Source organism: Rhinichthys klamathensis, unplaced genomic scaffold (assembly GCF_029890125.1).
Source record: "Rhinichthys klamathensis goyatoka isolate OS25496 unplaced genomic scaffold, OSU_Roscu_1.1 h1tg001083l_1, whole genome shotgun sequence".
Lineage (NCBI taxonomy): Eukaryota > Metazoa > Chordata > Actinopteri > Cypriniformes > Leuciscidae > Rhinichthys > Rhinichthys klamathensis.
In genome coordinates this window covers 1-23,782 of record NW_026607336.1, presented here as the reverse complement: position 1 = coordinate 23,782, position 23,782 = coordinate 1, and the positions used below count along the sequence as shown (strand labels likewise).

General features: G+C 36.1%; 3 protein-coding genes across 3 annotated transcripts; 1 reads left to right on the top strand and 2 right to left on the bottom strand.

The window, feature by feature from the left end:
* Positions 1 to 791: 791 nt before the first annotated feature.
* ddit4 (DNA-damage-inducible transcript 4) lies at positions 792 to 2,541 on the bottom strand. Its single transcript, XM_056244766.1, has 3 exons — positions 2,488 to 2,541; positions 1,677 to 1,953; positions 792 to 1,592 (listed from the first exon to the last, which is right to left on the bottom strand). Exons 1-3 carry the CDS (start codon positions 2,539 to 2,541, stop codon positions 1,105 to 1,107), a joined length of 819 nt encoding a protein of 272 aa, XP_056100741.1. The 3' UTR covers positions 792 to 1,104.
* Positions 2,542 to 13,514: 10,973 nt separating this feature from the next.
* On the bottom strand, positions 13,515 to 18,082 carry anapc16 (anaphase promoting complex subunit 16). The gene is made up of 4 exons (XM_056244767.1): positions 17,978 to 18,082; positions 17,221 to 17,369; positions 15,094 to 15,168; positions 13,515 to 13,636 (listed from the first exon to the last, which is right to left on the bottom strand). The coding sequence occupies exons 2-4, from the start codon at positions 17,360 to 17,362 to the stop codon at positions 13,527 to 13,529; spliced, it is 327 nt and encodes a 108-aa protein (XP_056100742.1). The 5' UTR covers positions 17,363 to 17,369; positions 17,978 to 18,082; the 3' UTR covers positions 13,515 to 13,526.
* Positions 18,083 to 18,280: 198 nt separating this feature from the next.
* Positions 18,281 to 23,776, top strand: ascc1 (activating signal cointegrator 1 complex subunit 1; the record flags this gene model as incomplete). Its single annotated transcript, XM_056244769.1, has 5 exons — positions 18,281 to 18,305; positions 19,303 to 19,452; positions 19,706 to 19,805; positions 22,551 to 22,648; positions 23,702 to 23,776. Coding segments are annotated over exons 2-5 (391 nt in total), but the record flags the coding sequence as incomplete, so codon positions are not given.
* Between the last annotated feature and the right edge of the window lie 6 nt (positions 23,777 to 23,782).

Below are 23,782 nucleotides of genomic sequence, written 5' to 3'. Positions count from 1 at the left end.
GTTCTTGGAGCAACATTTAATGAAAAAATAAGTGTAATAATTGGCAACATTTTAATAATAATATCTAATATTTCATAGGAATATTGATGTATAATTTCCACATTCACTTGTGTCTCCCAGAATGCCTGATAAACATGTTAGTCCTGATGTCCTCTACAGTGGACACGTTTGAAATCAATGCCCTGTTCTGTAACAAAGTAATTTTTTTATTTGAAACCCCTTAACATTTTCCTGACATGTTTTATGAAATACGATTTGAAGTAGTCCAATTTAAATTATTACAATATATTATTATGCTACATTTGATCACTAAATTGATGTCAGACATTTTTAAAGACCAAGGAGAAGTTGTTTTCACGGTGAAACCTCCAAACATTTGGTATCTCTGAAAAGTCCTGAATGTGCTCTTTACAGGACACCCAGGTTGTGTCATGTGACATGTATGATGTCAGAGAAATTCACTAAAATATAATGTCCACTACAGTGGACAAAAGTCTATTCTTGGGTCCCAGGAGGATATGTTTGGGTTGCATATATTTTCCAAAAGCATTCAAGAAAACCAAAGACATTAATTCTTCAAAAAGATTTATTTTTTGCATTTCTTTCAAAGTACAAAAAACCCAACATGTTGCATTTGAATATCAAATAAATAAGATGCATGGAATATGCATATGACCATTAAAAAAAATAATAATAATAAAAAAAAAACTAGTTAAAAGACCTTCCATTTGATCTAAGGGCACAATAACTGCATTCACACATCTTTGAACAAACTGGCATAGACGAAAAACAATGTTTTGCATGGAAAATAGCTGCCATATCTGGTTTCCATAAACCTGAGGTAGATGTTCCCGAAACTCCTGCGTCACTGGAACGGCAGCAAAAGTGCAACATCAGTAACAAACAAAGTATCACAAAGTCTTTTTAATGTACCCTAGAAATCAGCATTACAAATGCCCTGCGAGTTGGTCATTTACTGCGTTAAACAGTCATACAACACGATTGTACCTTCAGGGCTCTTTATGGGCACTGAGACTGAATGGTTACAAGAGGCTTAATTTTAAAAAAACCTAGTAAAAGTCCATGACATGTATGGAGTCGGTCTCAGCATTCTTCAATCAAAAGCTCTTCTGAGCTGTACAGTTTTCTTTTAATAACTCGAAATCCAGTGCTCAGTTTAAGTGCACGTCGAACAACCGGAGACGACGGGGATCTGCCGGTGAAAAGCCCCTGGATCTTCGGCCACAGGCCCCTGGAGTCGAGCCTCAGCACTAGGGTCAGCTGGAACGTGGGCACCAGATACGGGTCGACCGCGATCTGTCCCGCAGCCTCGTATACGCTGTCCTGCTCCACACACAGATCGATGAGGGCACCTCGCAGACCACAGGGCTCGCTGACGGACAGATGCACCAGCTCGTGTCCGATGTGCTCCAGAAGTTTCTCTGGAATAAGGAGTTTGGAACAGTGCAGGACACCATCTTTGGCATCGGTCAGGTTAAGTGCGATGAGTTGCACCACTTCTTTGCACAATGCCTCTTCAGCGGGGTCGAAAAACATCTCGGATTCTGACAGATCTGGTATGGATAGGGAACCTGCGTTAGACAAATGCATGCATTAAAATCAAGATCTTGCATGAGAGTTGGGAAAAGTGCATTAGATCCGGTTCTAATATTTACCAGCATCTGATGCATCGTCTAAGCTGCTGTGCGTGTCTGAATCGGAGTCCATGCTTTGGATGCTGTGCAGTTTCTGCATTAGTTTGCTCCAGGACAAGCGCTTGGATGGAGCGTCAGATGTTGGGGTGGATGTGAGACTTGAGTCTTCAGATGTAAGGTTGGAAATCAGCTGCATTATTAAGAGTCTGTAGAAGAAAAGGTTGGTTTTTATTATGCATGCGCGAGACACAAAACCAACTGGTAAACAAGTCAACCAAACTAGAGTGTCTTTACATAACTAAAATAAACCATGCTTTTAATTTTGCACGGCTGATGATAACATTGGAGCAAACAGAAACAGGACTATGTGCATTGTTGCTCTCTCATTGTACTTCACGGTTTTGAATGAACACCAGGTAAGACAATAAAAACAGCCCTGTTAAACATAACTCACCGATAATCTGTGCTGTATATCCTCAAATGCGATGAATTGTGTGTACGTTCCTTCATAAAAAATAGTCCGTAACAAAGACTAACAACTAACAAAGACCTGTGTGAACCGGATTAAGTGCAGCAGCTGTTAGTATCTGCAGAGTCTCTGCAAAACACTGACGCAACCCGTTCAGCGCCTCCTTATATACCCGCTGGCCACGCCCCCTCGGACTTTACAGCCAATCAGCGCTAACGTCACGTCTTTCGCGTCCCAAGTTCGCCTGGTAACACGGAGAAATGAGAATCTGCAGCTCGTCTATTGTCTCCAGTGGAGGAGGGGATAGTTCACTTCTCACTTCACCTATTGTCCTCTCTCAGGACATGTAGTGGCGAATCTCACGTCCTGCTCATTTGCAAGTGGTGTGACTGAACTGAACGATATGATGATTTGCATCTCGAATCGAAACAGCAGTTTGTATTGTGAAATAGTGAAGTCAATGACTGACTTCACTGAATAAACACGGACACTTCCAACTTATGCTGTCACGTTTCAACTGTTTTTTCTGTTTAATTATTCATTTTCTACTGTTTTTATTCATGCGACTTCATGACCTTATATAGCTATTTTTTTTAAAAACAATATAAATGTGTTTACGATGATGAAATGCATTCTCAGAACTTTGGATAATGTTCTCTCAAAGTAACGAACAAATGTTTTTTCCAAGTTAATAGAACGTTCGTGGTCTTTAATAACATCCTCACAACATTTTTTTTTAAATGCAACGACTTGTTTTAGAACGTTCGGAGAACATTTAAAAGTAACAATTATAATGTTTAAATGATACAATGGAATTCACTTAATATAACTAACCAAGAAAAAAATACTTTTAAGACATTTTTTTTTTTTTTTTTTTTAGAATGAATGTTTTCATAACTTAATAGAAATGTATTTTTGTTAGCTGAGTACTTACACTTTCCCTATTTTACCAAAAAAATCTTGATTTAAAAAGTCTACGGAAACTTCACACAATAACCCTCTTTAAAAGAACCAAACTAAAAGCAGCAAATGGTCTGAATCGGTTGGGGGTTGTTCACATGTAACTGCTGAAACTAACCAAGTTATCACACTTTGGTGCATTAGAAAGAGCAAACAAACTTAGAAACTCTTCACTGGAAAGTGTGTCCAGTTTTTATTTGATTAAGACTGTGTTTTTCCTTGGTTTTTGAGCTAATGAAGCTTGGCTCCAGTCGGGGGAGTGAAGGAAGGGTTAAAGTTGGGAATGAAGGTCTGGCTCTGGACTAAGGCCGTCCCACACGGACAGGCACATTCCAGCCCCCTTCTGTTTGCCAGTGAAGGGTGTTTTCCTAGAGGATAAACCCTCGAATCCTTTTGCATAATACATTCGAATCACTGCATGAATACTGAAAACGTCAACAGGCCTCGAAATGTCTGTCAGGAGACTTTTCTGTGTTCACTTGGTGTTAGACTATAGGATGGAAATGGGTCCAAACATAAACACAGGTTTCATCTGCTCTAAAGGCATGTGGTGCATTTAGAAACGCCTGTGATTCTTCACACCTCAGCAAAACTGCTCGACGACAACTGCTGGAGCTCTGACCTCTGTGGAGTCGAATGAGTCTCGAAGACGCTTGGTGAATGAGAAACCCTGTCTTTCCTGAGGAATGATGCAATATTAGCACGTATTATCACTGTATATACATCCGAGTCACCTTATAAACAAGCTTCAAATGTAAAGGCATGTGTTTATTTGTCGTTGTTTGAGTAAATGAGATTCTTAACAACTTTTGGCCTATTGAAAGGAAACAAACAAGTCAAATTTATGACAAAAAGTCATAATTATCAGATTAAAGTTGAAATTATGATGTCATGATTTAAAGCATTTTCACAGCGTTAAGATTAATCCAGGATTTGGCCTTAGTTAAAATTTTTAAATGTTGAAAAATCGTGTGTCATAATTCTGACTTTTCATCTCATAAGTGTAAAAATGTTGACTTTCTAAGGCAAAATTCCAACTTAGTCTGCATCTCGACTTTTTGTCATAATTTCGACTTTTAAGTCATGATTTTGACTTTTCATATTTTAGCTTTTTAAGTCAATTTTGACTTTTTATGTCATATTTTAGTTTTTTAAGTCATAATTGCAACTTAGTATGTCATAATTACACATTTTTAAGTCATAAATTCAGCTTTAAGTCATCGTTTCAACTTTTCAAGTCACAATTTTTACCTTTTTAACTCATAATTTTGATGCAGTATGTCATATTTTAGTCTTTTTAATCATAATATTGAATTAGCGTCATAATTTCGACTTAGTATGACTAAGTCATAATTTTGACTTTTTTAAATCATGACTTTTTAAGCCACAATATTTACTCAATGTGTCATAATTTCGACTTTTCATCTTATAATTATGACTTAGTGTCAAGACGTTGACTTTTTAAGTCATTATTTTGACATTTTAAGCCATAATTTCGATTTAGCGTCATCATTTTGACTTTGTATTTCATAATTTTGTTTTTATGTCATAACTTTGACTGTCATCAGTCTTTTTAAGTCATAATTTTCACTTTTTATGTCATATTTTAGTTTTTTAAGTCATAATCGCAACTTAGTATGTCATAATTACACATTTTTAAGTCATAAATTCAACTTTAAGTCATCGTTTCGACTTTTCAAGTCACAATTTTTACCTTTTTAACTCATAGTTTTGACTTAGTATGTCATATTTGAGTTTTTTTAATCATAATATTGAATTAGCGTCATAGTTTGGACTTAGTATGTCATCATTTCAAAAATTTCTAAGTCATAATTTCGACTTAGTATGTCATCATTTCGACTAAGTCATAATTTTGACTTTTTTATATCATGACTTTTTAAGCCACAATTTTTACTCAGTGTTTCATAATTTCGACTTCATCTTATAATTATGACTTGGTGTCAAGACGTTGACTTTTAAAGTCATTATTTTGACATTTTAAGCCATATTATCAATTTAGTATCATAATTTTGACTTTGTATTTCATAATTTTGTTTTTTATGTCATAACTTTGACTGTCATCAGTCTTTTTAATTCATAATTTCCACTTTGTATGTCATAATTTTTTTTTTTTTTTTAAGTACTTTGACTTAGTACGTCATAATTTTGACTTTTAAGTCATAATTTCCACTTTTCATGTCATAATTTAGTTTTTTTTTGTGAGTACTTTGACTTAGTATGTCATAATTTTGACTTTTAAGTCATAATTTCCACTTTTCATGTCATAATTTAGTTTTTTTTTGTGAGTACTTTGACTTAGTATATCATAATTTTGACTTTTAAGTCATAATTTCCACTTTTCATGTCATAATTTAGTTTTTTTGTGAGTTCTTTGACTTAGTCATAATTGACTTTTAAGTCATAATTTCCACTTTTCATGTCATAATTTAGTTTTTTCTGTGAGTACTTTGACTTAGTATATCATAATTTTGACTTTTAAGTCATAATTTCCACTTTTCATGTCATAATTTAGTTTTTTCTGTGAGTACTTTGACTTAGTATATCATAATTTTGACTTTTAAGTCATAATTTCCACTTTTCATGTCATAATTTAGTTTTTTTTTGTGAGTACTTTGACTGAGTATGTCATAATTTTGAATTTTAAGTCATAATTTCCACTTTTCATGTCATAATTTAGTTTTTTTTTTGAGTACTTTGACTTAGTATGTCAGAATTTTTACTTTTAAGTCATATTTTCTACTTTTTTCATAGTTTCTACTTTTTATGGATTAATGTGGTCACTTTAGAAAAGAAATATTCTTCTGTAACTGGGTTGTAATTTTAATCCTCTACAACTGGGTTACTAAAATCTGCAATACCTGGTTGCTTTGGATCAAAAGCATGTTGTTGAGTAAAACTCCTTTATAACTAAAGCAGTAATAATTTCCACGAAATGCTTCAACAATGGCTGGAAGGCTTCCTAGGTTAAAACATTTGAATGAAACCCTTTGAATAATAAACCATTTCTTCAGGACAAAGAATTAAGCAAATTGCTCAAGAAATCAATTAGGTGAAAAAACCCTCTCCAGAAAACCCTCAGTTTCACTACGGCGTTGGTTTATATCTACACATTCCTGTACGTATGGGCTATAGCATGAAGCGTGAGGGCTGTTGGCCGGAAGCCACACTTCACAGATGTACTTCAGCACAGAGCGAGGACAAACAGTTCCCTCTGAATGAAAACACACACACACACACACACACACACACACACACGTGTCCCAACCGCGAACAAAACACACTGTACAACGTCACGGCGTCTCAGTCAGAGGCTCGTATACTTTATGAGTGTAAATGATCCAAATGTTGTCATAAAATCAGCAACAGAACTGAGTCTGAAGGGCTTTTATGCTTCTGAAAACAACAAAGAAAGAGCAATGTTTGCGCAATGTGCTGAATATCCAGAAGTGTACAGTACAGGGATCATAATGTGCTGTTGTGCTTGATGGAGTCAGTTGTTTTATGTGTGATCATAACACATGAACCATGCCAAATTGTGACATTATTTTTGTCCATACAAAGAAATGATGCATGAACACATGCACAAACAAGAGATAACCAGCCAAATATTAATAACTGATTATGTTGTAGTCAATGTGTGCTTTTTCCTGTCAGTAAAATAAAAGCTGTTGAAAAAAGTAATCAAGTAATTTTGTCAGATAAATAACTTTACCAAATTTATAAAATATTTAAAAATATAAAATATTTTTTTCATATTTTGATGGTTTAATCAAACTGCCGGTCTCATTATAAGCAAACATCCCCATCACTTTTGACCACTGCATTAGAAACCTGTAAAAATATCATATTTTATGCTCGTATTTCACACCAAAAATTAAAAGAGAGAATAATAAAATGAAGAAAATTAAAAATTAAATGCTAAATCCTATAATTCTTATTTCTATAAGACAAAAAACACCACAAAACTAATTTTCTTTACTAAAATAAAAATAATATATTGTTTAAATTAACATTAACTACCAAATGACGTATTTATACATCCCTGTATTTGTTGTACTGCCTTTAATTTATTGTTAAAAACTGTATTAGAGTAATGAAAATCACTAATTACGAATACGTATTATAAAATACTAAACTAAAATGTCTGGATGGATGCAAAATTCTTACAGATGTAAAATTGATTGTAAAACATCTTCATTTTCTTCATGCAAACGTTTTCTTCTTTCTTTCTTTCTTTCTTTCTTTCTTTCTTTCTTTCTTTCTTTCTTTCTTTCTTTCTTTCTTTCTTTCTTTCTTTCTTTCTTTCTTCCTTCCTTCAGATTTCTGGTGTGTAATGTAGTTTTCTGAGCTCCACCCTCTCGGGGTCCGGCTTTAGGACCCAGCAGTGTGTGTGTGTGTGTGTGTGTGTGTTCAGTCAACATCTCTGAGCTGAAACAGAACAGGACGTCCAGTGCTCGTCGTCTCCAGCAGTTTCTCTGCTCTCGGCTTGATAAACATCTCTCGAGATCTGAAGGAACTCGACGTGACGAGACTCGCATTACATCAGCTGCTTTTACCCTTTCTTACAACGTTCCCCAACTTTTATTCGTATTATTTCCGTATAATATTCCCCAGTTGATCTTAAATGTCAAATCTGAGAGCTCTGATGGAGGGATGTGAAACACACACCTCTGAGGCTTGTTTATGTGTGTGTAGGAGCTGCTTCAGCTCGAGAACAAAGAATGTGTGTGTTGTTTTCCTTCTCCAGCTGCTGTCCGTCAGTCTGCGTGTGTGTGACACGACTCTCACGTTTGTCTCTCACACACACTAGCCTTCAGCCACTGCATGCTGAAGCAAAACTGCTTTCTTATACACTTTTATTTATTTATTTATTTTGCTCAGTTGACTAAACTAAACAACTGGAACTGTACAGAAGTCATGCACTGAAAAAATGTTTTTGTACTGGTCAAGTGTAAATATGACACACTTTGCTCTTTGCAAATGGTTCATGCTTTGAATAAATAAATGCATGGACTCGTTAGAGGATAATTGAAAAATCAGCTGAAAAGGAAAACTACTAAACTACTAAACTACTTAATTGATTGTTTATATTGTCATAAAATTATCGTCCAGCTCTACTATAATAAAGCAGCTCAAGACAATAGTGTCATTATTCAGGAGTCAGTTCAGTGTTGAGTCAGTTCAGTGTTGATTCAGTTCAGTGTTGATTCAGTTCAGTGTTGAATCAGTTCAGTGTTGAGTCAGTTCAGTGTTGATTCAGTTCAGTGTTGAATCAGTTCAGTGTTGAGTCAGTTCAGTGTTGAGTCAGTTCAGTGTTGATTCAGTTCAGTGTTGAATCAGTTCAGTGTTGAGTCAGTTCAGTGTTGATTCAGTTCAGTGTTGAGTCAGTTCAGTGTTGAGTCAGTTCAGTGTTGATTCAGTTCAGTGTTGAATCAGTTCAGTGTTGAGTCAGTTCGGAGTTGAGTCAGTTCAGTGTTGATTCAGTTCAGTGTTGAATCAGTTCAGTGTTGAGTCAGTTCAGTGTTGAGTCAGTTCAGTGTTGATTCAGTTCAGTGTTGATTCAGTTCAGTGTTAATTCAGTTCAGTGTTGATTCAGTTCAGTGTTGAGTCAGTTCAGTGTTGATTCAGTTCAGTGTTGAATCAGTTCAGTGTTGAGTCAGTTCAGTGTTGATTCAGTTCAGTGTTGAATCAGTTCAGTGTTGAGTCAGTTCAGTGTTGAGTCAGTTCAGTGTTGATTCAGTTCAGTGTTGAATCAGTTCAGTGTTGAGTCAGTTCAGTGTTGATTCAGTTCAGTGTTGAGTCAGTTCAGTGTTGAGTCAGTTCAGTGTTGATTCAGTTCAGTGTTGAATCAGTTCAGTGTTGAGTCAGTTCAGTGTTGAGTCAGTTCAGTGTTGATTCAGTTCAGTGTTGAATCAGTTCAGTGTTGAGTCAGTTCAGTGTTGAGTCAGTTCAGTGTTGATTCAGTTCAGTGTTGATTCAGTTCAGTGTTAATTCAGTTCAGTGTTGATTCAGTTCAGTGTTAATTCAGTTCAGTGTTGATTCAGTTCAGTGTTAATTCAGTTCAGTGTTGATTCAGTTCAGTGTTAATTCAGTTCAGTGTTGATTCAGTTCAGTGTTAATTCAGTTCAGTGTTGATTCAGTTCAGTGTTAATTCAGTTCAGTGTTGATTCAGTTCAGTGTTAATTCAGTTCAGTGTTGATTCAGTTCAGTGTTAATTCAGTTCAGTGTTGATTCAGTTCAGTGTTGATTCAGTTCAGTGTTAATTCAGTTCAGTGTTGAGTCAGTTCAGTGTTGATTCAGTTCAGTGTTGAGTTGATTAATTTCAGTGTTGATTCAGTTCAGTGTTGTGTTGATTCAGTTCAGTGTTGATTTAGTTCAGTGTTGATTCAGTTCAGTGTTGAGTCAGTTCAGTGTTAATTCAGTTCAGTGTTGATTCAGTTCAGTGTTAATTCAGTTCAGTGTTGAGTCAGTTCAGTGTTGAGTCAGTTCAGTGTTAATTCAGTTCAGTGTTGATTCAGTTCAGTGTTAATTCAGTTCAGTGTTGATTCAGTTCAGTGTTGATTCAGTTCAGTGTTAATTCAGTTCAGTGTTGAGTCAGTTCAGTGTTGATTCAGTTCAGTGTTGAGTTGATTAATTTCAGTGTTGATTCAGTTCAGTGTTGTGTTGATTCAGTTCAGTGTTGATTTAGTTCAGTGTTGATTCAGTTCAGTGTTGAGTCAGTTCAGTGTTAATTCAGTTCAGTGTTGATTCAGTTCAGTGTTAATTCAGTTCAGTGTTGATTCAGTTCAGTGTTAATTCAGTTCAGTGTTGATTCAGTTCAGTGTTAATTCAGTTCAGTGTTGATTCAGTTCAGTGTTAATTCAGTTCAGTGTTGATTCAGTTCAGTGTTAATTCAGTTCAGTGTTGATTCAGTTCAGTGTTAATTCAGTTCAGTGTTGATTCAGTTCAGTGTTGATTCAGTTCAGTGTTAATTCAGTTCAGTGTTGAGTCAGTTCAGTGTTGATTCAGTTCAGTATTGAGTTGATTAATTTCAGTGTTGATTCAGTTCAGTGTTAATTTAGTTCAGTGTTGATTCAGTTCAGTGTTGATTCAGTTCAGTATTGAGTTGATTAATTTCAGTGTTGATTCAGTTCAGTGTTAATTTAGTTCAGTGTTGATTCAGTTCAGTGTTGATTCAGTTCAGTGTTGAGTTGATTAATTTCAGTGTTGATTCAGTTCAGTGTTAATTCAGTTCAGTGTTGATTCAGTTCAGTGTTGAGTTGATTAATTTCAGTGTTGATTCAGTTCAGTGTTAATTCAGTTCAGTGTTGATTCAGTTCAGTGTTGAGTTGATTAGTTTCAGTGTTAATTCAGTTCAGTGTTGAGTCAGTTCAGTGTTGATTCAGTTCAGTGTTGAGTTGATTAATTTCAGTGTTGATTCAGTTCAGTGTTGATTTAGTTCAGTGTTGATTCAGTTCAGTGTTGAGTCAGTTCAGTGTTAATTCAGTTCAGTGTTGATTCAGTTCAGTGTTAATTCAGTTCAGTGTTGATTCAGTGCAGTGTTAATTCAGTTCAGTGTTGATTCAGTTCAGTGTTAATTCAGTTCAGTGTTGATTCAGTTCAGTGTTGAGTCAGTTCAGTGTTGAGTCAGTTCAGTGTTGATTCAATTCAGTGTTGAATCAGTTCAGTGTTGAGTCAGTTCAGTGTTGAGTCAGTTCAGTGTTGATTCAGTTCAGTGTTGAATCAGTTCAGTGTTGATTCAGTTCAGTGTTGAGTCAGTTCAGTGTTGATTCAGTTCAGTGTTGAGTCAGTTCAGTGTTAATTCAGTTCAGTGTTGATTCAGTTCAGTGTTAATTCAGTTCAGTGTTAATTCAGTTCAGTGTTGATTCAGTTCAGTGTTAATTCAGTTCAGTGTTGATTCAGTTCAGTGTTAATTCAGTTCAGTGTTGATTCAGTTCAGTGTTAATTCAGTTCAGTGTTGATTCAGTTCAGTGTTAATTCAGTTCAGTGTTGATTCAGTTCAGTGTTAATTCAGTTCAGTGTTGATTCAGTTCAGTGTTGATTCAGTTCAGTGTTAATTCAGTTCAGTGTTGAGTCAGTTCAGTGTTGATTCAGTTCAGTGTTGAGTTGATTAATTTCAGTGTTGATTCAGTTCAGTGTTGTGTTGATTCAGTTCAGTGTTGATTTAGTTCAGTGTTGATTCAGTTCAGTGTTGAGTCAGTTCAGTGTTAATTCAGTTCAGTGTTAATTCAGTTCAGTGTTGATTCAGTTCAGTGTTAATTCAGTTCAGTGTTGATTCAGTTCAGTGTTAATTCAGTTCAGTGTTGATTCAGTTCAGTGTTAATTCAGTTCAGTGTTGATTCAGTTCAGTGTTAATTCAGTTCAGTGTTGATTCAGTTCAGTGTTAATTCAGTTCAGTGTTGATTCAGTTCAGTGTTAATTCAGTTCAGTGTTGATTCAGTTCAGTGTTGATTCAGTTCAGTGTTAATTCAGTTCAGTGTTGAGTCAGTTCAGTGTTGATTCAGTTCAGTGTTGAGTTGATTAATTTCAGTGTTGATTCAGTTCAGTGTTAATTTAGTTCAGTGTTGATTCAGTTCAGTGTTGATTCAGTTTAGTGTTGAGTTGATTAATTTCAGTGTTGATTCAGTTCAGTGTTAATTCAGTTCAGTGTTGATTCAGTTCAGTGTTGAGTTGATTAATTTCAGTGTTAATTCAGTTCAGTGTTGAGTCAGTTCAGTGTTGATTCAGTTCAGTGTTGAGTTGATTAATTTCAGTGTTGATTCAGTTCAGTGTTGATTTAGTTCAGTGTTGATTCAGTTCAGTGTTGAGTCAGTTCAGTGTTAATTCAGTTCAGTGTTGATTTAGTTCAGTGTTAATTCAGTTCAGTGTTGATTCAGTGCAGTGTTAATTCAGTTCAGTGTTGATTCAGTTCAGTGTTAATTCAGTTCAGTGTTGATTCAGTTCAGTGTTGATTCAGTTCAGTGTTGAGTCAGTTCAGTGTTGAGTCAGTTCAGTGTTAATTCTGTTCAGTGTTGAGTCAGTTCAGTGTTGATTCAGTTCAGTGTTGAGTTGATTAATTTCAGTGTTGATTCAGTTCAGTGTTGTGTTGATTCAGTTCAGTGTTGATTCAGTTCAGTGTTGAGTCAGTTCAGTGTTAATTCAGTTCAGTGTTGATTCAGTTCAGTGTTAATTAAGTTCAGTGTTAATTCAGTTCAGTGTTGATTCAGTTCAGTGTTGAGTCAGTTCAGTGTTAATTCAGTTCAGTGTTGATTCAGTTCAGTGTTAATTCAGTTCAGTGTTGATTCAGTTCAGTGTTGATTCAGTTCAGTGTTGTGTTGATTAATTTCAGTGTTGATTCAGTTCAGTGTTGATTCAGTTTAGTGTTGATTCAGTTCAGTTCAATAACAGAATCAATGTTCCAAAAATTTATCAATTATGAAACTAATTCAACTCAGGTGTAAAGCAGCTCTAAAACGACAATAGTGTTGTTATTCAGATCAATTCAATTCAGTGTTGATTCAATTCAGTGCAACTACAGTAGAAGCCACAAGTGATGGATATGTTTGTTTTTAATGACACTGCATCGAATAAACTATCAAAATATGCGGAAAATATTTTATAAATATTTTAAATATGAGGGAAGAACAAAATACTAAACTTGGTTAAGGTATTTATCTGACAATTTTTTTTTGAAAAACAAAAAAAGCTGCATAAGCTGACAGGAAAAAGCGCACATTGACTACAACATAATCAGTTATTAATATCTCATTGTTTCTCTCTTGTTTTTCGCATGTGTTCATTCATAATCTCTTATTATAGACAGTTATGTCACATAATTTGGCATGTTTAATTTCGTTATAATCACAAATAAAACAATCGACTCGAATCACAACTACACAATGTGACTATAAAATCTTTAACAAATTTTTAATAATATTAAGATGTCAGTTTTCAAAGCCAGACATCAGTTTTCTACACCACTGTATAAAAGCATGAAGATATTACACATTAACGACTTTCAGTAAAGCTGCTTTGAAACGATGTGTGTGAAAAGTGTCATATAAATAAACTAGAGTTTTTCTTTTCTTTGAAATAACATGCATTGATAGATTGTGCTCAGACACACCAAGAACACGCATTACGAAAGTTGACAGGATCAATGCGGATTTCATGTTCAACTATGTCAAGATTTGAATGCATCCTTCAAAATAACTCATGCAACATATTGATTGTGCTTAAAAAAAGATTTTTATTGTTCATGTATTTTTATTTTAAGGAATTACTAAGACTTTATTCGAAACACAATGCATATTTATACACATGATCACAAAAACTCTAAAAATGTGCAAACCGATATATAAACCTACAGTACACGTACATTCATAACTCTAATTTCAGTTCATTGCAGACGAGGGAAGCAGGCTAATGGAGATGTGTAGATATCATGAGGTCGTGAATCCCAGGAGCTGCTCGATGGGTTTATATTTCCACTCGTCCGCCTCCAACTGCTCCACCAGCCCCGCCAGACGCTCCATCCGGGAAACCTGCTGATCTGAGATCAGACACCAGCGTCACACACCGGACTCCACAACAGCAACCGTTTCTCATTCAACAGTCAGCTTGATTTCTATAGCAGCTTATTATCAAGTATGAGACTAATTCAAATTGAGCTCTAGAGACAACAGTCATTATTCATCTTAATTCAGTTCAGTGTTGATTCAGTTCAGTGATGATTCAGTTCAGTTCAGTGTTGATTCAGTTCAGTTCAATAACAGTGTCGATGTTGCAAAATTCATCAATTATGAAACTAATTTACCTCAATTATAAGGCAGCTCTAAAAAGACCGTAATGTCGTAATTCAGAACAATTCAGTTCAGTGTTGATTCAATTCATTTCGATGTTGATTCAATTCAGTTCAGTGTTGTTTCAATTCATTTCTGTGTTGATTCAATTCATTTCAGTGTGGATTCAATTCATTTCTGTGTTGATTCAATTCATTTCAGTGTTGATTCAATTCATTTCTGAACTGAATTGATCTGAATAACGACATTATTATCTTTTTAGAGCTGCCTTATAATTTAGTTAAATTAGTTTCATAATTGATGAATTTTGTTATATTGATTCTGTTATTGAACTGAATTGAATCAATCAGTGTTGATTCAATTCAGTTCAGTGTTGATTCAATTCAGTTCAGTGTTGATTCAATTCATTTCAGTGTTGATTCAATTCAGTGTTGATTCAATTCAGTTCAGTGTTTGATTCAATTCAGTTCAGTGTTGATTCAATTCAGTTCAATAACAGAATCAATATAACAAAATTCATCAATTATGAAACTAATTTAACTAAATTATAAGGCAGCTCTAAAAAGACAATAATGTCGTTATTCAGATCAATTCAGTTCAGTGTTGATTCAGTTCAGTTCGGTGTTGATTCAATTCAGTTCAGTGTTGATTCAATTCAGTGTTGATTCAATTCAGTTCAGTGTTGATTCAATTCAGTGTTGATTCAGTTCAGTTCAGTGTTGATTCACTTCAGTTCAGTGTTGATTCAGTTCAGTTCAATAGCAGTGTAGATGTTGCAAAATTTATTAATTATGAAACTCATTTGATTCGGCTATAAAAGTTAATTAAATTCACAAGTGATCTGGACACTAAAATCAAAAAGATTCAAGGCCTGTGGCGATAGCAGAAACTAGTCTTACAAGTTAGTCATCAATTTTTTTCTTCAAGACGGCTCATATTTCTTCATAAGCCAGTTACACAAAAGGGTAGATTGGTGTAATTCAGATCCGAACAGTAAAGACTGATAAGCCCTAACTAAGGCCCTGTTCGATCGGATCATAAGTAGACGCTAAACACAGGTGTAAACAGGGTCTAAAACACTGAGCTTGTAGTGGTTAAAAAATGGACAAAACGGGAATGTGTCTCCCTCGTCTACTTGTGATCCGCTCGACCAAAGCGTAAACAATGCATGTCAGTCTGTGAAACTGAGTGTAAGTGTGTTACGTACCATGTTTAACCTGCTTCAGAGTGGATGCAACTTGATAGCTGAACACAGACTCACACAAAAACCTGTCAGATCCATCTGTGGAAGAAAGGCAAATGCATGCAGATGATCAGCACTGTGAAAAACATGTGACGAACATGCAAACACATACAAAGAGCCCCTGCACCTTGAGCTCATTAACTAACCGGCGGGAAATACCCCTCGTAACAAACCCTGTCCTGACCCAGAAACAAAAGAGCTACAACTGAAGGACATTAACTGGATGTTTTGTTACGGTAAAAATCTTTCCAGAGCAGTTTATATAACAGGGTTATGTTGCCATTTGTTTTGCACTTAAATCAGAGTTCCCACATCTTAATTCAAGAACCTTTCAAGGACTTTCCAGGTCCAATAATACCCTCAAATTCAAGGACTTAATGTGGGGACACATGTGTTGTGTTCAACAACAAACGTTGAGGTACGATCGTAGTAGTTTTGTGCGCGCGTGAACGTCATGGCAACGTACAACACAAAGTACCTCACGCGGGAAACACTAACGTAACGCGTAAATGCACGTAACTAACGTACATCAAGCAGGTTAGTGCGCATAGGCCACGATGTGTTGGCGAAATAACACTTTTTAAATCCGATCAGAGGGATTTTTTCCAGAAAACGTCTTGCACTCGCACTTTCAAGGACCTGTATATCTGTGTGTTTATTTTCCAAAACTTTCCAGGGCCTTGGATTGTTTTTTTTCTTCTGATTCACAAACTTTCAAGGATTTCAAGGACCCGTGGGAAGAACCCTGTTAAAGGGATAGTTCACCCAAAAATGTAAACTCTGTCAGTAATGACTCTCCCTCATGTTGTTCAACCCCGTAAGACTTTCGTTCATCTTCAGGACACAAATTAAGATATTTTTGATTAAATCTGCCGTTGGCAACATTTTTTTGATCACATTCAGTGAAATCGATACTATAATCCGACAGAACAACATAAATAAAGTGGTTTTAGAAAAAAACCCGAGCTTCTAACTCCACCTGGAGCGTGTTATTTGTTTTGCAAAAATCCACCGTTCCCAGATCATCGGGTCCAATCAGCGCAGGGGGGCGTGAGATCTGACTGCCAATCACAGATCGGGCTCACGCCACCCCTCGCGCACGTTACAATCACATGCACACGCCGGAAGTTCGCGCAGTAACGAAGAGTGATGGCGGAAAATCAAGTAAGCTCATTTAGAGTATAAATGACGTTAGCAATTGCAATCTATCGGTAGATTAGCCAGGATAGCATACCTCCAAATACTCCATGGTGTTGATGGATGCGGATGAGACGGGCGCGTTCACAGATAACCCGGTGCACACGCACTGACGACCACGAACTCGGTGGGAGGGTATCCGTTGGGAGGGCCATGAGAGTTGTAAACATTCGAAATTTAGCCTAAATCCACTGAATCTGCCAGACTTGCAGCTTTAAATCTGAGAGCTGTCTCACTAAAAGTTATGAAAGACATCGTTAAAATAGTCCGAGTGACGACAGCGGCTCAATCTTAAGTTTATCAAGCGACGAGAATACCTTCTGTGCGCAAAAAACAAACAAAAATAACGACTTTATTCAACTATTCATGTTCTTCTCTGTGGGCCTTGAGATTTCACGTAGTGTAACAGCGCAGCGCTTCTGTGTTGTACGTCACACGCAGGCTCACTATTGGCCGACGCTGGTCATGTGTGTGTGTGTGACGTACAACCTAGAAGCGCTGCGCTGTTACACTACGTGAACTCACTCGAGGCCCACAGGGAAGGAAATGAAGAGTTGAATAAAGTTGTTCTTTTTTTTATTTATTTTTTGCGCACAGAAAGTATTCTCGTCGCTTGATAAACTTAAGGTTGAGCCGCTGTCGTCACTCGGACTATTTTAACGATGTCTTTCATAACTTTTGGGCCGGCCAGTTTCGATCCCTTAGAAGCCTATGGAGGAGCTCTCAGATTTAATCAAAAATATCTTAATTTGTGTCCCGAAGATGAAGGAAAGTCTTACGGGGTTGAACAACATGAGGGAGAGTCATTACTGACAGAGTTTTCATTTTTGGGTGAACTATCCCTTCAAATGGTGCAAAGCAAAAGAGAAATAACGAGTGAAACGGAGCACAAACCCTCCATCATCTCTCCAGCTCCTTTCGGGTATGTGTACAGGACTTTCCTGGGCGGGATGAGCTCCGAAGCGCTGAAGCCGGACCCGGTCACCGAGCTGCCACTGACCCCGCCAGCCGAGGACGAGGACGAAGATGCTGCCATTCACAACCTGGACAGGACAGAGCACACATCAATACACTACAAACACCAAATATGACCTTTATAGTACATACATTAGCAAACATTGAATATATATTATAGTCTGCTTCTTTCTATATATTCTCATACAAAATATACTCGTGTTTATATGCTTGTTCTCTGAGAGCAGCCACTCTAAATTTCGTTGTATTGTGTACAATGTCAATAAAGCATTTTACTTACTTAAAACTAATATAGAAAGAAAACAATACTTTAGTTCATTCAAGATGGGCAAGGACTAACGTTAGCACTACTACTATAGAAAATCCCTATATAGTGTGTTTGTATATATATATATATATATATATAGAGAGAGAGAGAGAGAGAGAGAGAGAGAGAGAGAGAGAGAGAGAGAGAGAGAGACAAAAAAGCACAGAATACATTTAATTATAAAAATTGTCTTTAACTTTGACCTAAAAATACAATAATATAATGGTATTGACATTTTGAACTCATACATAAGAGACAGCACAGCGCCACTATCACTATTCCACGTTTCATGAGCAATTGATACAAGAATAAATCAAAATTAAGTTCAATAAAGTGTTAAAATCGTGTACTATTTTTATGATTTACAACCTGTGTCCCCCAAAGCTCCGCCGCTGCTGTTATTTCTTTCTTCAGTCGGTTTGTTTACGTCAGTTTGTCACGGATCGGATGTTGGCGCGCCCCCTAACGTCGTGGCGTAATGGGGCAAATGTGATGCTCAGGCTATTTGTATATTATGTTTTTGCACATTTGTCACTATTATTATTATTATTATATATAATTTAATTAGTTTTTCATTAAAAAAAAGAAGAAAGAAAATAAATTGCAAATCCTATTCTCTCAGCAGAGGAAGTGACGCAAAAGCGGAAGTGGAGGCTCCGCCTCTGTTCGGTTTCATGTAAACAGACACATCTCAAAGGTAGAAAGATTAATAATTTAATTATTAATAATCATACATTCAAGCGAGTAGTATGTTCTATGTTGTTCTTTCATGAGTCTTGAGTTATTTCACCCTCGTTTGTGGTTTATTATTGTTGTAGCTGCTAGCAAAGTTCTCTTTAATGAAGCACATGCGAACAGAAACGGTATTATAGACAATTAAATTTCACTAGTGTTTAGAAGACATTATTTTAACAGTGTAAAACGTCTTTGTGCTGACTTTCAATATATTTTCAGAGGATTTCATAAACATACATGCTTCCATAAAAGCCAAAGTTTTTGTTAAGTCATTTGTACTGCAACTATAAAAATAAGTGTTGTTCATAATTAATATCTGTGAGAAATAATGAGAGATCTGTCATTATTTGTAGATGCTTTAGTGGATGATTAGCAAACGAATTAAGAAAGTAAAAAAAAACAACAACACAAAACCGATTAGCCCTAGAGAGCCCAAATTATTTTATAAGAATCTCATAAGAAGAAAAATTCTGTTTTCTCAATAAAGACAAAGTCTTTCATAAAATTCATGCATAATTTTACCTCACTAATATTGAGCTGTCATGTGGTATGATGAGTTGTGGAATTTATTTATTTTGTTTTAAATACTTTACTTTTTTTGTTGCTTTAAATCCAGTGTTTTGTTTGATGTTTTTTGTCAATGTGTCATTTAACTGTTTTAAATGAATGAACAATTAACATAGCACACTTGCAAGTAATTTATAGGTGCGTATGACAAAGGCAATTATCAAAACCTAATGCAATAAACTAGAAAAGCAAATCCCACACACTATCCAAAGTAACTTGAGAAAGTTAAGACCTGATGAAGGTCATGGGATCGAAACGTTGCTAAATCAACTTTTATCACCTTTGCAAGTTGGGATAGTATACAGGATTTCGTTCTCTAGTTTATTTTAAAAAAAAAGAGAAAACTAACAATGTAGTGAAATCTTAGCTGATGATTTATGCCACATTAACAGTGACGTCACCCTCCTCTTCCTCATCCAGCACGATGGAGATCTTACGGCCCGTTCTCATTAACATCCACGGGAGAATTTACAGGAAAAATGCCGTTCAGGAGGAATCTTATGAAGAAGAAGAAGAGGATAATTATTCATATTCAGAAGCAGGTATGTGCTCTTTAAATTGAGTGACACATGTTCATATGTGTCTGTAGTTTCACATCATATAATGTTATTAATCTATTCATTATTGTTGTCTCCATCTGCTTTTCTGCTTGTTTAATTGTTATAACTAGCAGATTGCCTGTCTCTTGTCTGTCAACTGTTTGTATTATTTTGTGAAGCGACCTTGGGTTCTTCAAAGGCGCTATAAAAAATAAACATACTATTATTATTATTATTATTGTTATGATTGTCCCAGACGCTGAGCAGTGCCTGGACGAGCCCTGTGACGCTCACGACATACAGCAGACGGAGAAAGGCTTCCGCTGTGCCATAGACGTGCCAAGTGTCCTTTATAAGTCAGTATATGTTCTAGATCAATTTTTCAGAGTCATACTGCTGGTAAATGTGGCCTAAATCATGTGACTCAGATCTCATGTCAGTGTGAATGACACAAACCACATCTGATCTTATCTAATCTGATTTGTGCCACTTCCATCTGTGGTACTGAGGCCGATAACGGTCAGATGTTTTGCAGTCATATCAGAATTAATGTGACTTTTTCCGTCACTCTCATCACAATTATGCTCTATATACACGCAAAACATGCGGGCTCATATCAGAAATGTTTAAAAAACTGTTTTTGATTTTTTATATTGCCTGCGCATTATTTCACTGACTTCTGCAGCCGATCACATAATAAATAAATGCGTAATCGGTTACTTTAAAGTCACCCTGTGGTGTAAATCCAGCTGTTAATGTTGTTTATGTGTCTATGTGGTGTTTTTAATACGCTTTAAGACAAACCATGTGTAAGTTCATAAGTCGACAGCATTGCTGAGTATTTCCTCCTTAAAACTGCAGTGAACCAAAGACAGTCTCAAAAACACGGTTTGAAATCGCTGGTGTTTCTGACGTCACAAACGACCTTGTAACCAATCAGATCAACGTGTGATCGTCAACCAGTGGATCTCTGAGTGAGTGAGTGGAGGCGGGGCTCATTTGCATATTCATAGAACCGCGAATACTAAATGAGGCGAGGGTGTCGAGTTACATTCAAGATATTTTAAGGCATGAAGTTTTTTTTTCAAGGAAATAAACGTTTAAGTATGTAATTTTGGTGATTAAAGATGAGTTTTAAGGGATATGTTCACACTGGAGTCTGATATTGGCCACATTTAAAGCAGCACTAGGTTACTTTTCAACCTTCATAATATATTTCCAAGTCTCTTGTGATGGTACATCGGCTTACAATAGGTTGAATGACACGTCTGCCATAGCCTGACGGAGTCTGTAGCGTTTTTAATCGTACTTTTAAACTTCGGGTTTCGGGTAGTAACCGGTGAACAAAGAGAACTACAAAATTCGACTTCTTTACGGCATATACGTCACTTCCACCACCACCCCCACTTCCTTAAAATCGGACGTGCGAGCCAAATGTTATAGTCATGGCCGAAGCAGCACAGAAAAACAAGAAAGCAAAGGTTTTATCGGAGCAAAGCAAAAAGCGTTAAAGGCAGAACGAGGATCAACATTGGGCCAGCATTTTCTCGCTGGCGTGAGCTGAAGGAGGAGGAGGGGTGCCCGACCGATGCGGACTTGGCAAAAAAATAAAAATAAAAATCAAATGAAAGCCTGTGTCTAAACGGCTTGTACAAGTTTGGTAGGGGCTACATTCTTGCAAGTAAATATATAAGTTGTACAAAATCATATTTTAGGATACCTAACATGTCTGTGATATTTGTTTATTTGTCTTGCCTCAAGCTATAATGCAAATCGATTTGTAAAATTTGCAGATTCATTTATGGTAGCTTGATATTATAATATTGAGGATATATGGATATTATCAACCACTCAAACATTGCATTGAAGTATCATATAGATCCAGTAAAACGGTAACCAATAGACTAGGCTACTATAATGACGCTGGCTTGTAAACGTGAGCATCGCGATCATTTGTCGTTAGAAAAAAAATAAAACCCATGAAATTATATTCATATGACATGCTGAAATATATGCCACTGTACCTGGGATGAAGACATTTCAGACAAGACGCAAGCAGAACACCTGCATGTGACCTCCTCCTACAGTGTTCAGGGCTATCGTGGTTGTCAACAATTGCACGTGCATGTAGGATGACAGAGTTTACCACAGTAGTAGAGGACAATACTGTTTCCCAACTGTAGGGGGACCCCACCCCGAGAGAAATAGTAACCTGTTGTTACTTTAAAGCAACAATGTGAACAGCTGTACAAAGAAATCCGATCTGAGCAATAAATCGGATCTGAGCGGCACTAAGGCTCGCACTGTGAACGTAGACTTATAATGGAATAAAAAAAAGGTAATTGCAACTTTTTATCCGACTTTATTTCTTGCGAGTTAATTGCTCCGTCCTCAATATATTGAAAATTAGAATTATTGTGTCGCAAATCATAGTATGTTGAAATGAGGATGATCTGCTTTTTCAGGTTACACTCCATTTGCCTTCGGACGCGGATTCGATTAGAACTACAAATATGAATAAAAAGTGTTAAAAACTACAAACATGGCGGACTTGCGAGACCAACGATTAAGTAGAGAGGTTTAGATAAAGGGGTTTGACTCGTGATTAATAATCAGTATCTCACCTGACGAAAATATATTTATGCGATGTTAGCGTTATATTTCATCTGGAACATCATTGTGAACTTAGAGACAAGATACGTTTGGGTCATGAACTTTTAAATGCATCATTATGCAAATGAGGAGAGTCTCTCCGATATGGCAGGAAATTAAATTAAATTGAATGTGGAGGATTTTAACCGTGACGAGATGATTGACAGGGCAGTTTAAACAGAAACAGACGCAGTTGTGATAATGTAGTTTGTCCCAAATCTTGCCTATATATCTGTATCACACTCAAAAGTATGTACTTTCCTTCACAAAAACAGTACACACTTTTAGGGCGTATTATTGTGAATTGTGACGCAGCAAATATCTTACAATTTGAGTTTAAAATAATGTTTTATTCCATTAACGGGCTTCCATACAGACTTATTGCAGCTTTTTCCACTGCATTTACATTTTCTGATCCAATCTCAGCAACATTCTTGTTTTTTTGACAGATATATTATCGGTAAGAAGGGAGAGACTCGTAAACGACTGGAATCAGAGACAAAAACTTCGATCAGCATCCCGAAACAAGGCGTGGAAGGACAGATCGGTAGGAAACCCCTGAAATATTAATGTCATTTATCTCACAGCATTTCTGCAGTCATGAATCATATCTCATATTCCCAGGGAATGCATAAAAGCATCTGCCAAATGCATACATTTAAATGTAAATGTAGATTTAACTGCATTTTAGTGCATTGAAAACTGCTCTTTTAATGGCCAAATGTTTTAATGCGTTGAGCAGCTAAAAATGTTTTTTTCTTTCCTTTTTTTTTACATTTAAACATTTACTTACACAATACAAAAGAGCCAGAGGTTCAGGGACGGCCAAATATTACATCACATTTCAACATATAAAAATAAATAAAGTTGAAAATATATATAAATTAAACAAACTAATAAATAACTGTGGAAATATTGATTAAACAGATCACATAAATATAACAATCCTCCCCACAAAACATAAAATAATATTATCAAATAAGGATTATACAAAAACATCAAAAAGTGAGCATATATTCAAAGTTTTAGTAGCTTTTTTGTTACAGGAGGTAGACAAGGATTTAATATAGACCTTAATATCTTCTTGAAAGTGAGAAAAATTGGGCCTCACTTTCATAGTTTTACATTTGCAAGCAAAATAATTAAGTTGGAAAGAAAATAAACATTTTCATATTGCTTCTCAAAAATGAAAAACCCAAACAAAACATCCTTAAAATAAAGCTTAAAGTCTTTATATATATATGTATATATGAACTGGCAAATGTCTTGCCAAAGTTTTCTTGTATGATTTCTTCTAAAAAAGATGCAAAAGAGTCTCTGGTTGTGAATCACAGAAAGTATAATTCACATATTTGTTTCCTTAATTTAAATGTTGACACAATGAAAGTTTTATCAGGATGATGATAGCGATGAATAGGGCTAGCAGTGTTCCTGCATGTGTTTGGGGGTCATGATGTTCTAGTGGCAGGATGTTCTGGCAGAAGTGTGTTCTTGTGTGCAGCGGCGAGGACTGTATGTTCTTCCTGTGGTTGGCTGTGGTTTTATGGTAATGCACTTCTCTATCTCTGTGTGTGTGTGTGTGTGTGTGTGTGTGTGTCAGTGGTCACAGGTGCACACAGGGCTGCAGTCGCCTCCGCTGTAACCCGCGTTGAGGTTTTGATTGACAGCTTTCGGAGGAAGC